The 12,554-nt window shown below is 41.4% G+C and overlaps 1 protein-coding gene across 3 annotated transcripts in view; it reads right to left on the bottom strand.

The window, feature by feature from the left end:
- The window catches only part of THADA (THADA armadillo repeat containing), a 313,262-nt gene that overhangs the window by 144,702 nt on the left and 156,006 nt on the right, over window positions 1-12,554 (bottom strand). For all 3 annotated transcript variants that reach the window (XM_087436835.1, XM_087436834.1, XM_014792321.2), the window contains one exon: window positions 1,550-1,718. In XM_087436835.1, the coding sequence (XP_087292961.1) occupies window positions 1,550-1,718 (169 nt within the window). The remainder of the gene's footprint in view (window positions 1-1,549; window positions 1,719-12,554) is intronic.

The following is a 12,554-nucleotide window of genomic DNA, read 5'->3' as shown; positions in this document are numbered from 1 at the left end:
ATAACTTTTAAGAGGGTCAAGACGTCCTGAGACCAGTTTGAGACCTGCCAACCTAGAACTTCAGACCCCCCCAAACTTGCAGTTCCCAGACAGGGTGACTCTTCACTCTCCCACCCCCACCCCACCCGCGAGCCTTTCTCCATGTTGTTCTGTCTGCATGGGAGACTCTCTCCCTCCCTTCACTTGGCTGACTTCTGCTCTCTGCTTAGATGTCACTTTCTCTGGGAAGCTTTCACTGATTCCCCAGTCAGGTAGCCCCACTATGTGCTCCCCTACCACTTAGCACACTATGCTGTGATTGCCCATTTTCCAGTCTTTTTTTTTCCTCCTCAACTCCTTTAATGCAAGAACTGACTTAGTCACTGTTTTGACTGTGACACATTAGTATGTAGGAGGCATTCAATATATACTTGTTGAATATATAAAATAACCAAGGAAGGAAGGCAAGAAGATAGGTCTATCCTGCATTCTCACCTAGAGGGAATAAGTTACTCAAAATATTAGTTTTCATTATAGCACAGGCTCATTAAAACTATTGTAATAATCTCTATCTATATCTACATATCTTATTGTGTAGTAGGTACTGTTCTAAGCACTTTATATGCATTAATTCACTTAATCTTCACCAAATCCCTATGAGGTATACAGTACTATTACACTCATTTAAAAAATGAAGACACAGATGTACAGGCAGTGAGTGGTGGATCTGAGGTTGAACCCAGACAGTCTGGCTCCAGAGTCTCATGCTGTTAACCACTCTACATACTGCCTCCGTGTCAGCAGCATAGACCTCAAGCTTATAACATATATTGGGATCTCAAGGCCATCTTTCAACTCTGCTCACAAATCAGAAACATGACCTGATATTTAAATCCCATCCCAGCCCTGCCCAGTGTGAGTGACCACAGCAGCCATGTGAACAGCAGATCTTCTCACCAACATCAACTGTCCCCAAGTTTATAGTTAGGGGTTAAAAAGGACAGTTTCATTAAGAAGTCTACTTCTCATTCATTTGTTGTACTTGAGTCTTTTCTAGAAGAAATTTTAAGTTAAAAACAATAAATAAAAAAGTCTCTTTTGTAGTACAGAGAAAACAGGGAAGTAGGGTTTGATATTTCCATGTTATGCAGCAGGCAAACTCTCTCTGATGTGTATAGCTCTCCCTGTGCTTCCTGGGCTAACCTCTCTTGTAAGGAATGCTCACAACTTCACCCTGAACAGGATGTGGCCCAGAATGTTCTGCAGGCATATTTGATGAAAAAGACAAAACTTTATCTGGTTCAGAGAGGTAAGTCCAAATGGGAAAGCATGCTGTAGAAAACACAGGATTTAATGCAAAAGATGATCTGACTGAATCACAGAGTAATACTGTATTCATGATTATGATGAAAAAAGCACACCTAGGACATACCTGTTCCTTCAGCAATAGAAAAAAAGTTCTACAAAGTTTAAAAGCTTGTGTATCAAATTTTCACCTGAAATAGTATATGAGAAACCAAAGTTCATCTTGTGGTGTTTGACAGAAGTCACACAGACTAACTTTAATTACCTGAAGAAGTGTCCCATGAATATGGTTTTGCCGGAAACACTGGTCAGTGCAGTTGGGGAGTTTGGCCAAGAGAGTTCGGATGGTGTCAGGAATTTCATCTATCATAACAAATGGGACCAAGGCACGAGCTGCCATTTCACGGGAGCGGTAGAAAGGTGAGTCACCACATCTGGGAAGAAATAAGAACACAAGACCATTCAATACTCATTTCTTCATCCATGCCTTTGGATATACTGATGTTCTATCTAGCTTTGGCTGGGACTTCCAAGCTGGGGGCAGGGGGAGTTGCTCCTTATTCCAAATGATGTTGGATTTTTTTGTATTTGCATTAGTTCTACAGGTGACTTTGCTTTTCTTATAAACATCATGAATATCTATGATGCTGTCACAGGGAGAAATGCAGATAGGCTTTGGGAATAAGAAAATAAACAGGTGGTAGCAAAAACAGCTTATTCCTCAACAATCAAACATTTATTGGGCACTCATAATGAACAAAAGCACCATGATAAGTGCCACGAGAAATAAGACAGTCATTGCTGTCTTTGATGAGACTATACTCTAGGTGGCAAGATGAGAAGTACATTTGAAAAGACGACCAAAAGCACGAGACAGTTCCAGAAAAATGATAAGCAAGTGATCTTGACATTACGGCTACAGGAGGATAAGACTGTGGGTTGTGGTATTGAGAAGGATGAACTCAGGAAGCAAGCATGATTCAAGTACTCCAAAAGAAACCAGGCAGTTGTTTCAGCCAGAGTCAGTAGTATAAAGGAATGGTAGAAATGCTCAAGGAATAGGCAGATGTGTCTGGTTGAAGTAGAGGCTCATGAATAAGAGTGAAACTTAAGGCTGAGAAGTGGGTCAGGCCAGACTGTGGAATGCCATAAATGGCAGACTATATGATCTGAACTTACTGTCAAGACAACAGGAGATGGACCCTCAAGTCACCAAATCCTTGCCTCTGGGCTGACTCACACCAAAAGCGCTTGAATAGAAGTCAGTTCTTAAATAAGTGAAAGTCATGGACAAGTGGTATTTTCAGATTCCACAAAGGTCGTTGGCAAGGTAGGTCATCTGAGGGCCTCTTTGCTCTGCAAACACTCAGAACCTGAGAGTCCACAACCATTTTGTTGAAACTGTGCCCCTGAGAGCGTTCACAGATATATTATTATTGGAGAGGAAAGCCCAAGATGGTAAGTTCTAGCTTAAATAAGTTCTTGACTAGAACTCTCAAGACTTCACGCTCTTTCATTCAATTAAAAAAGTAACTCAACTTATAGAAACATCTTAGATGCCAAGACAAGGATGGGGAAGATCAGATGATAGCAGACTCTGCAGGGGAAAGAGATGGCCTCTTGTTTTTTTGTTTTTAAAATTAATCAGTATTCCAAGAAGGAATTATTGGTAAGATCTGGGCCATTAGGCCCATGTGGCCATGTAGGCTTAGCATGTAAAGAGACAAAAAGCCCTATGACTGAAATGTTTTTAACATCCCGGAGGTATCACTGACATTTATTTTAATATGACAAGAAAAGTACAGATACAATTTCTGTACAAATGGAACGATCCAAGCAGAATTTCATCATGGGGATTAGGGTAGCGAGAGAGAAGAAAGATGTACAGGGTAAGTCAAAACATTGTGTCATTTTTTTTCCCTAAGAGTGTAGGTCCGTGAGATAGGTCAATCAGCACACGCTTTCAGGATGGAGAAAAGCTCACCTTACGTCACATTATGGGAAGACACTGGAAGGCCAAGTTTACTGTAGGTACTTAGAGATTTCCCAGTGGTCTTTGACTAGGTTCTGCCAACTCACCCATTTTCTCACTTATTTTTCCTTTAACATGATTAAATGTTTAATCTGTAATTGGCGAACACAGTAATAACGCAGTTTGCTTTGGCCCATAGGGGTTGGGGGGCGGGTGGTTAGTGAGAAAACTTCACTTGACAGAGAAAAGAAAATACTCTGAAAATGCTTTGAGATTTAATTAGCAAATGACCTCACTCAGCACAGTCATTTGTCAGAAGCTTCCCCATCTGTCTGTCCCCCAACCCTCCAACACACACACTTCGTGTTACAGTGTGTTTTATGTTACCGAAAGGGCTCTTGTGTATAAATGTTTCTTTTCAAATACAAATAACTCTTGACATGGTTACAAATGTTTAGTTTCTAATTAGCAGTAACTGTACACTAAAGAATGCCCCTCCTTTTGCTCCTGACCTTTTGCAAATGATGATTTCCCAAAGGAATCTGGCATCCACACAGGAGAAAGAATGCAAAGTGGGAAAAGTGCCAGAATTTTCTGCTTTTGGATACCCTGTACTAGGGTATTTTCCAAAGGCACACATCAGGATAAAGAGCAAAACAAAACCTCCCCTCAAAAAAGTAATGCAATTACAGAAAAAGAGAAGAAGCCTATTTCTAAAGTAATATTTAATTAAGTAACATTCATTATAGAGCAATGATTAAATGTAATTTCAAACTCCTCTCCATTGCAAATTGTTTAAATGGAAGGAAAGATTATAGTCAACACACAACATGAAGCAAAAAAACATTTCCAGGTTACTGTTTCGTCAGCTATTGGGGGCTGGGAGGGGGTCTGATGAGATTTAGCTTTTCTCCAGGTATATGTTGCCTGGAGTGTGAGGGGATATAAACATAGTCTTTTCAGCCCTGAGGGGAATATATTTGAAGCTAAAATCTATCTTTCCCCTGGATAAAGTCTTCTAGTCTTCTTACATTCAGTAAATGTGCCACAATCAAGCAGATATGCTCTTCAGGGACACAGAATCTAGTGGCTATTGGGACGAAAAATTAGAGCACCTGGATTTTCATCCTGCTTGAACACTGATTTTTGTGACTTGGACAAGTCATAGTACCTCTCTGGGTCTCAGTGGAGCTGAGAGTGGTGGCAATAATCTACACCCAGTGCTCTGATGTGATGTCTATGAAAACATTCCAAGAAAAAAGGTGCTTTGGAAATACGTTTTTATAGTGCATTGTACCTGTGTCTGGTATAGGACCAGCATGTTCTAGCAACCGCAGGCCTCTAAGTGGCCCCAACAGAAGAATTAAGACTGTGGTGTGAATGCTATACCATTTTTAAGAAGGTAAGACAACAAACTGATGATATGAAGGCAAGGAGATTTTTTTATCCTTTGGCCTCCATTAAAAGTGATGAGGAAGAAGCTCAAGCACTTCTGAAAAGAAGTGAGACAGCCTCTAGCTCTCTAAATCTCAATTTCTTCCTGGAAATAAAGCAAATGGATTTGGAATCTCGAAGATTGTTTCTACTTTTACCATAGTTTGAAAATCATTTCCTCAGTAGCCCTGACTGTGTTGCAGGCCTGAATACCAGGTGCTCCACAGGACCTATGGCACACGTAGACAACAGAGTCTTTAAACATCTAGCCCTCTTACCCCAATAAACCCTTCCACGTTCATTTTAATCACATATTTATTGATTGCCTACTGTGTTCTTGGCACTGTGTAACATGAAAAATGACAGACTTATAATAATAATACTTGCATCCTGCAATTGTACAACTCTTAGCAGTTTATAAAATGCCTGCACACGTATTCTCTCTTTTTGGTGTGCGTGTGCGCGTGTGTGTGTGTGAGGAAGATCAGCCCTGAGCTAACTCCATGCCAATCCTCCTCTTTTTGCTGAGGAAGACTGGCTCTGAGCTAACCTCTATTGCCAATCCTCCTCCTTTTTCTCCCCAAAGCCCCAGTAGATAGTTGTATGTCATAGTTGCACATCATTCTAGTTGCTGTATGTGGGACGCGGCCTCAGCATGGCCGGAGAAGCAGTGCGTCGGTGCGCGCCCGGAATCCGAACCCGGGCCGCCAGCAGTGGAGTGTGCGCACTTAACTGCTAAGCCACGGGGCCAGCCCCACACGTATTCTCTCTTTACTATGTAATATTCCTGTAGGACATGAGGGTATTATAAACCTAAATTAACAGATGAAAAATAAAATGAAGCTCAGAAAAGCTAAGTGGACCCTCCAGGATGTGTAAGCAGCAGCGTCTGGGTCAGAACCGCCATCCATCGCTCCAAGATGGAGCTCATGGGCTATTCCAAGCTGTAGCTCACACCTGGAAATTGAGGAAGCATAAAAATATTTCCCATCTAATTAAAGCACAAGCTTTAATTTACAAGTATGTGGAAAATCTCTAAACAAGTGAGTTGGGTTTTTGGTTTTTTTTTTAACATTTGTAAGATCATGAAAACATTTCAGAATCTAATGTAAACTGTGGACTCTCTCACAAGAGAAAATAGATTTATGAACATATACACACATTTCCCCATATAATTTCAGGAGGTTCATGACGCACATCCAAAACCCTTAGGGAGCGTTTCCCAGACCCAGGTCAAGGATATACAGTTGCTCCTTTGCACACAGTGTGACTGCCAGGTATGTGCTTTGCTTTAGAGATATGGAGATGCAGAAATAGGACACTGCTCACAGGGAACCACCAGTTTAGAGGGGGAGCCCAATCGACAGCCTCCTGATCACAAATCAGCAGTACCCACGGAGACATACACAGGTGTGGAGCGGCACAGACGAGAGAGCAGGAAGGAGACCTGGAGTGGCTTTCTGGAGGAGATAAAGGACCTGCAAGTGAGGATGATACACACTTTTGGACTTCAGGAACCCTAGAGAGTTTAGAATATAGTATTCTGACCAGGAAAGACCACTCTTCTGAGATCATCCCCTCACTTTACCCAGTTTCACAGAACGGTGGCTAAGTTTTTTTCCAGGTGTTTCCCTTCTCTATTTACCCTCAGAATCTGTTCCAGTTTTCCCGAAAGGTCTCACAGGTAAGTGGTTGGACATCACCAAAACTGCCTCTGCTCCCCCTAACTGTAGGTTAGGCATGGAGACATCTACTGAGTGCCTAGCCAAGCATGCCCTGGGTTAAGCACCAGAGACTCAGAGAGCCAAGTCACTGCCCAGGCCACAGGGAACCTACAGTCCAGTGGGAAAGATGGGCTAATCAGTCAATGCTTCACAGGGCCCTGAAAAGTAAACACAGGCTGTTGGAGAAGAACTGAGGCAGGACACTCAGTGTGGGTGGTCTGGGAGATCATGGTCCAGCTGAAACTAAGTGGGGTCAGGTAGAAAGAACATTTGGGTTTGGCATGAAAGAGGTGCCCTCGCCAGGCCTGCACCTTTCCCTCATGAACCCAAACTGCCCCTCAGTGCATCCAGTCAAAAGGAAGGGAACCGAGGTTTATTAAATGACTACTGTGTGCCAGGACTGGCTACGTACTTTAGACTCACTATTTTATTTACTTCACTAAATCTTCCTTATAAGGTCATTATCACCATCTCTATTTTAAGATAAGGAAAATGAGGTTTCCCAACATACTTTAGGTCATAAAACTAGCAAGTGGCAAATCCTGCATTCTAATTAGGGTCTGTCCACCTGCAAAATTCAATCTTTCTAAGACTTCACAATGTAGTTGCCTCAAAATCCTCAGAGCCTTGGAAAGGCCAAAGGTTTCCAAAGTAACTTCTTCAACCTAATCACACTGAGGCATGAATGACTTATGGAACTAACCAGTCTCTGATTGGTAGAATATAAAGCAGAACAATAAAAATGATGCTGATAATAATTAACACTTATTGAGCATCTACAGAGGGCCAGAATTAGTGTTAAAAGCTCTGCATGTATTACATCATATAATCCTCACAGCAAAGCAGAATGGTTGAGAGAACATTTGTAGGTAATGTGGGAGAGGTATTTTTGAACTGAGAAGACTCCGTGAGGCCTGGTGGCCTTGAGTGAGTCCCCCATTCCACAAGACCCAGAGTGACAGTCTTCAGATAAGTCTCAGAATTGCTTCAGGATCCAGCCAATATCCCTTTCTACTCTCCCTCACTGACATATCTAATGTTCTCCAGGTCTTCTGCATTCCCAGACCAAGCTCCAGCCCTAATCCTCACTTTCCAGAGGTCAAGCTGTACCTTATACAAATCAGAAGCCCCAAACTTCTGCTGATGACGAAAACGATCATCCACTTTCTCTAGATGCCCCTACTCGACCAAGGGATTAGCATCTTGGGAGCTGGGCTGAGTTTGAAGAAACTATGTCTGACCTACCCCCAAGCTTCTCACTCAATTTACTCAAGCATGCCCTGCCATTATGGTCTTGTTTCATATATAGTATGATCGATTGCTCTTGGAGAATGATCACCTATTGACAATCTTAAAAGTTGAGACAACCCTACCTTGCAGGGTATCTCTGAAGGCTGGGTGAGAAGGAGTAGGCTGAGGCCTCAGGTTACACTACTTGAAAGAAAAAAATCTTTCTATGTATATTGTGTCAGGCCAACCATTGTTTCATCCTTAGTGCCTCTGCACACTGCACTTCACTCTCACTGGAATCAATGTCCTTTCACCCTGTACACTTGGGGAACTCCTCTTTATCCTCTTAACTCTGCTCAAGTATCACTCCTTTTGCAAAATCTGACTGCACTTCCTCTTGTCAGAATCCATCACTTTCTGGGGCTGGCCCCGTGGCATAGCAGTTAAAGTGCACGCGCTCTGCGGCTGGCGGCCCGGGTTCGGATCCCGGGCGTGCACTGATGCACTGCTTGTCAGGCCATGCTGTGGCGGTGCCCCATATAAAGTGGAGGAAGATCGGCACGATGTTAGCTCAGGGCCAGTCTTCCTCAGCAAAAAGAGGAGGATTGGCATGGATGTTAGCTCAGGGCTGATCTTCCTCACAAAAAAAAAAAAAAGAATCTATCACTTTCTTTCCCATATCACTGCAACTGCAAATTCAGATCTGTCCGAGCAGGGCGTACATCTCATTTGCCTTCCTCACAGTAGCCCTTGGGCATCAGGTTGGCTAGACCAAAATGATCTTGAGAGCAGAAAGAGGGTCTTTATAGTTCTGAATAATATAGCTTATAGCCTAGGAGTTAAGAACATGTTCTGGAATCCAGCAGACCTGAGTTTAAATCCAAGTCCTGTCACTTGGACAGGTCTGTGAACCTCCTAAGTTTGTATCTTCTATAAAATGGGGAGGAGTAATTACCTCATAGGGCTGTTGTGAAGCTCAGATGAAATAATGCAGAAAAAACACAATGCCTATAAGTTAGTGATCAATAAATGGTAGCTATCATTGAATCTGGTAGGTGGAATAACTTTCAAACTTAAAAGCTTTATCTGCATGTACAAACTCTCTAGTGTTCTCTATCTCAACAACTGGCTGAGAACACAGAGCCTCGCTATTCCAGATAGGCTTCAAGCACTCACCAAGGCCGACTCTTCCCCCTCCCACCAACAGAGCTGAGAAGGAAGACTGAGTTTCTTTGGGGCTAATGGACTTGTTTACATGAGGGTCCACCGCCTTTATTCTTCAGGTCTAGGGCCCAAATTCTATTTTTTGTCAATTCTAATGCCGTTTCACCAAAGATTTCTTTTTCCTTTTTATTATGTGGTTCCTAGTTTCAAATCTTGCCTTCAGGAAACACGTACATGTGTGGGTCTGTGTGCACGCAGAAAGGCGAGAAACCACTAAAAAAATAAGTTTGTACCACTGAATTTGAAAAGGCAGACATTTCAGCATGTCCTGTGACTATTAAATATGTTTTTGTTATAAATGTGGCGTTCCTGAAGCCCTTCTCCACATTCTCAGGTGAGTTCAGTGCCCATCAAAGTTGCCAGATTCTCCACTTGTTCTTCCTATACCAATTTTCAGTTCATCAAAGGGCCTACCACCACCTGAACTACTTGTTCCTTTCCTGCAACTCAAACCACCAGCACTTAAAAGTTGCATTTACTGTAATCTTGCCCTTTGCACAGGTCATGGATTTCTTTATTCAAATATATTTCTTGGAAAGGTAATGGGTTCAGGACTTTTGAAGTCTGATTTTTTAAAATCCTTGGTTGGGGTACTGAGGGGGAAATAAGCGCAGTAGACAGTAGCTAAGATAAAAATTGCACATTTCCAGCTTTCATGGACAAAAAAATATATATGTATCTGTAGGTAGAATGTTTAGTTTAAATGTCTATCTACTGGGCAGCTCAAAGCAGTAACTGCTCTTTGCAAATTAACTTTTGCAGAGAGCAAAACCTTTTAAAAATATTTTTAAACGTTAAAACCTTTCTAAAATATTTTTATGAAGAAATGCCGACAATAATAAGCCACAATAGAACATCTGAAAACTGCAGCGTGTAACCACCTGGGACAGCCCAACCAGAGTCTAAGCTGTAGAAGACACATCCTTTTAAGGTCACCTCCCCTCTGCCTCCAGGTTACCAAGGCTTTACCCAGGCTGACTAGTCACAGGCTGTTAATCCCAAAGTGGTGAAAATGGCAGCTGTCAGGAGCTGGGAATCAGCCTCCATCACTTTGACATCCCTCCACTTGCCCCTGCAAGAACTGGGCACAGCACTTGGCTACGTACATGGCAAGGACATGGGGTCATGGATGTAACTGGCAATGGCTACTTGCATTCATACTATTCCTTTCAGTGTTAGGAAATAAAGCAAGGGACTCTTCCAACAGGGATGGGAGAAGGTATCCAGTGTGGTACTTACTTTAAAAAGCTCTTTGATTAATGCTCTTTAATTATTTAGAATTACAAACACATCTTAAGTAAACAAAAGGATGCATGATTTCTGAATGCTAATCCTTGGTTACTTGCTGATATCAAAACATAGAGATGAAGCAGGAAAATTATATTTCATCTGAAATTTCATTTCATTCTTTCATTTTTTTTTGCCTAGATAACAACAAATACAATTTGACACTGATTTTTTCAGATTCCAACCAAATTTTCTGGACAGCTGGAAAGAAGGGTTTATTCCTCTGGAGCAGTGAGATGCGGTATACCTTAACAATCATTCTTTCCTGACTTGGAAAAACATGGAAAAGACTTTACAGCAAAATAAATATAAGAACTTTGGAAGCCTAGAGATTAAAAGGGAATCATTAATTTCAGTCTTCACTCAAAATAAAATGGAGTATTATAAACTGGAAAAAATACAAAACTCTAACATAAACGGCATAAAACTTTCCTAAGCAATGAAAATAACCACTAGATTTAGTTCGAAATTTTGGCATAATCTTCCCTCCCAGTCCATCTGTGGGGTTTCTCTCTGACCCTGGATCAACAAGCCGCATGCTGGTCTACTGGTCTTCTCATGGACAGCTGGAAAAGCATTCTGAATCTACCCTCAGGCTCTCAGGCTGGGATAAGCTGCGTGCAGGGCAGGAGCACAGGGCTGCAGCTTGTGCAAATTGAGTAAAAGAGCTGCACATTCCTCTCAATAGCAAAAGCCCTCACATTGTTTCTGCTCTGGCTCCACAAAAGATGGAGAGATGAACACATTCAGGCAGCCACTGGTTCTTGAAAGGGGTGGAACATAATACCTGGCCTCAGCATGTCTTCTCCTTTCCTTGCAGGTAGTGAGTGGGCCGGAGAAAACAGTCCTGAACATGCTGAGCCTCCTCGTGGTGACAGTCACTGCTCAAAGTTCTCAAAGTGATTTCATACAGGTGAAACCTACCCCATTAACCTTTAGAGCATGTGGTTCCATGTTTACAGTAAATGGTTTTCAGTTCACAAACACAGGACCGGGCGGTCAATTTAAGAACCTACACAAAGATATAGAGAGAATTTACAGTCTTCTTTTTAATCTAATATATATATTTAGGAGGAAGGTTTGGAAAGGAATGTTTTTGGTCTCGTTTTTAAAAGTTTTTTTGTTTGTTTTTAGCTTTCCAGTGTTCCAGAACCTATGATAGCTCTCTATTGCCACATTAAATACAAATTTCTCCTTCTGGCATTCAAAGCACCCTAAATCTAGCCCAAGACTGGCTGGACAAATCCTAGGTGCTGAGTAAATCTTTCTTGGATCAAGAGAATTTGACTTTTCAGGTGTCTATTTCTGAAAAGACATTAAAATCTTGTAAAATCTAAGCAACGTATGAGTCAAGTGAGTGCTCAACATACATTGATGATAATTTTAAAATAAACACTTTTAAATGTGAACAATTTTATTAACTTCCCTTCTGATAAAAATCTGTCACATTTCTGAAAGATTCCAATACCCATGCTAAAACCCAAGGAAGGATAAAGGAAGGTAAGGTAGGAACATTTACTGAGTGTCTGCTAGATGTCAGGCAATGTGCTAGGTACTTTCAAATATCTTATCTCATTTTTAATACTCACAGAAAACCCTCTGAAATAAGTATCTAATACTATATAAACATATGTAGGTTTTTGCTCTAGATGGTCTAGTGGGAACATGTGCAGAATGATGAGTTACCAAATAAAATGTAACCACAGTTAAAGAAAGTACATTGTGCATTGTGCCAATTTCTTTCGGTTGTGGTAACGGGTGTGCAATCCTTTATAAGCAATTTATCCCACTAATTCCAATGGTTTGGACTCATATTTGCAGATCCTATATACAATGAATTGGTGGCCTAAATATGTTTCCTACTGCTCTAACTAGCATTCAACAAAACAAAACCTAAAGCTTTCAAATGTATTATCTTTAAGGAAGGCAAATTAGTCACTAGGATATAATAACTGACCTAAAGTCATCCACCAAATTGTAGTCTTTCTAGCACAGCCATCAACCAAAAGTTCATGAAGAACCCTATATTAGACTAGGACAAGCTCCCTAAAGACTGTGGCGGTGACTTCTGCTGTCCTTTATCAATATTGATCACCTCGGGTCAAAGCATCTCCAGTCTTTCATGTAGAGACAAGTTCAAAATGTCCAAGAATAAAAATCTTGAACATTTTTAATGACAAGAGACACATACAGTTCAGTACATTGGCAGGATCTTCATGGGCTTAGGAAAAAATAATACACATAGTTATCAGCCTTAAGGGACTATTTTGGTGGAGTGAACCTACTGTGAAGCAGAAACTCTTACCAGATCCCCTTGGTGTCTCTTAAGTGAGGCTACTTGTAAAACATCCTCAAATTAAAATATTAGTATCTAGCAATGTGGCCACAGGCAAGTTACA

The sequence above is a fragment of the Ceratotherium simum genome, chromosome 11, assembly GCF_057802395.1.
Source record: "Ceratotherium simum simum isolate JZ-2026a chromosome 11, ASM5780239v1, whole genome shotgun sequence".
Taxonomy (NCBI): Eukaryota; Metazoa; Chordata; class Mammalia; order Perissodactyla; family Rhinocerotidae; genus Ceratotherium; species Ceratotherium simum.
The sequence above is the reverse complement of the archived record's forward strand: the minus strand, read 5'-3'. Positions and strand labels throughout refer to the sequence as shown.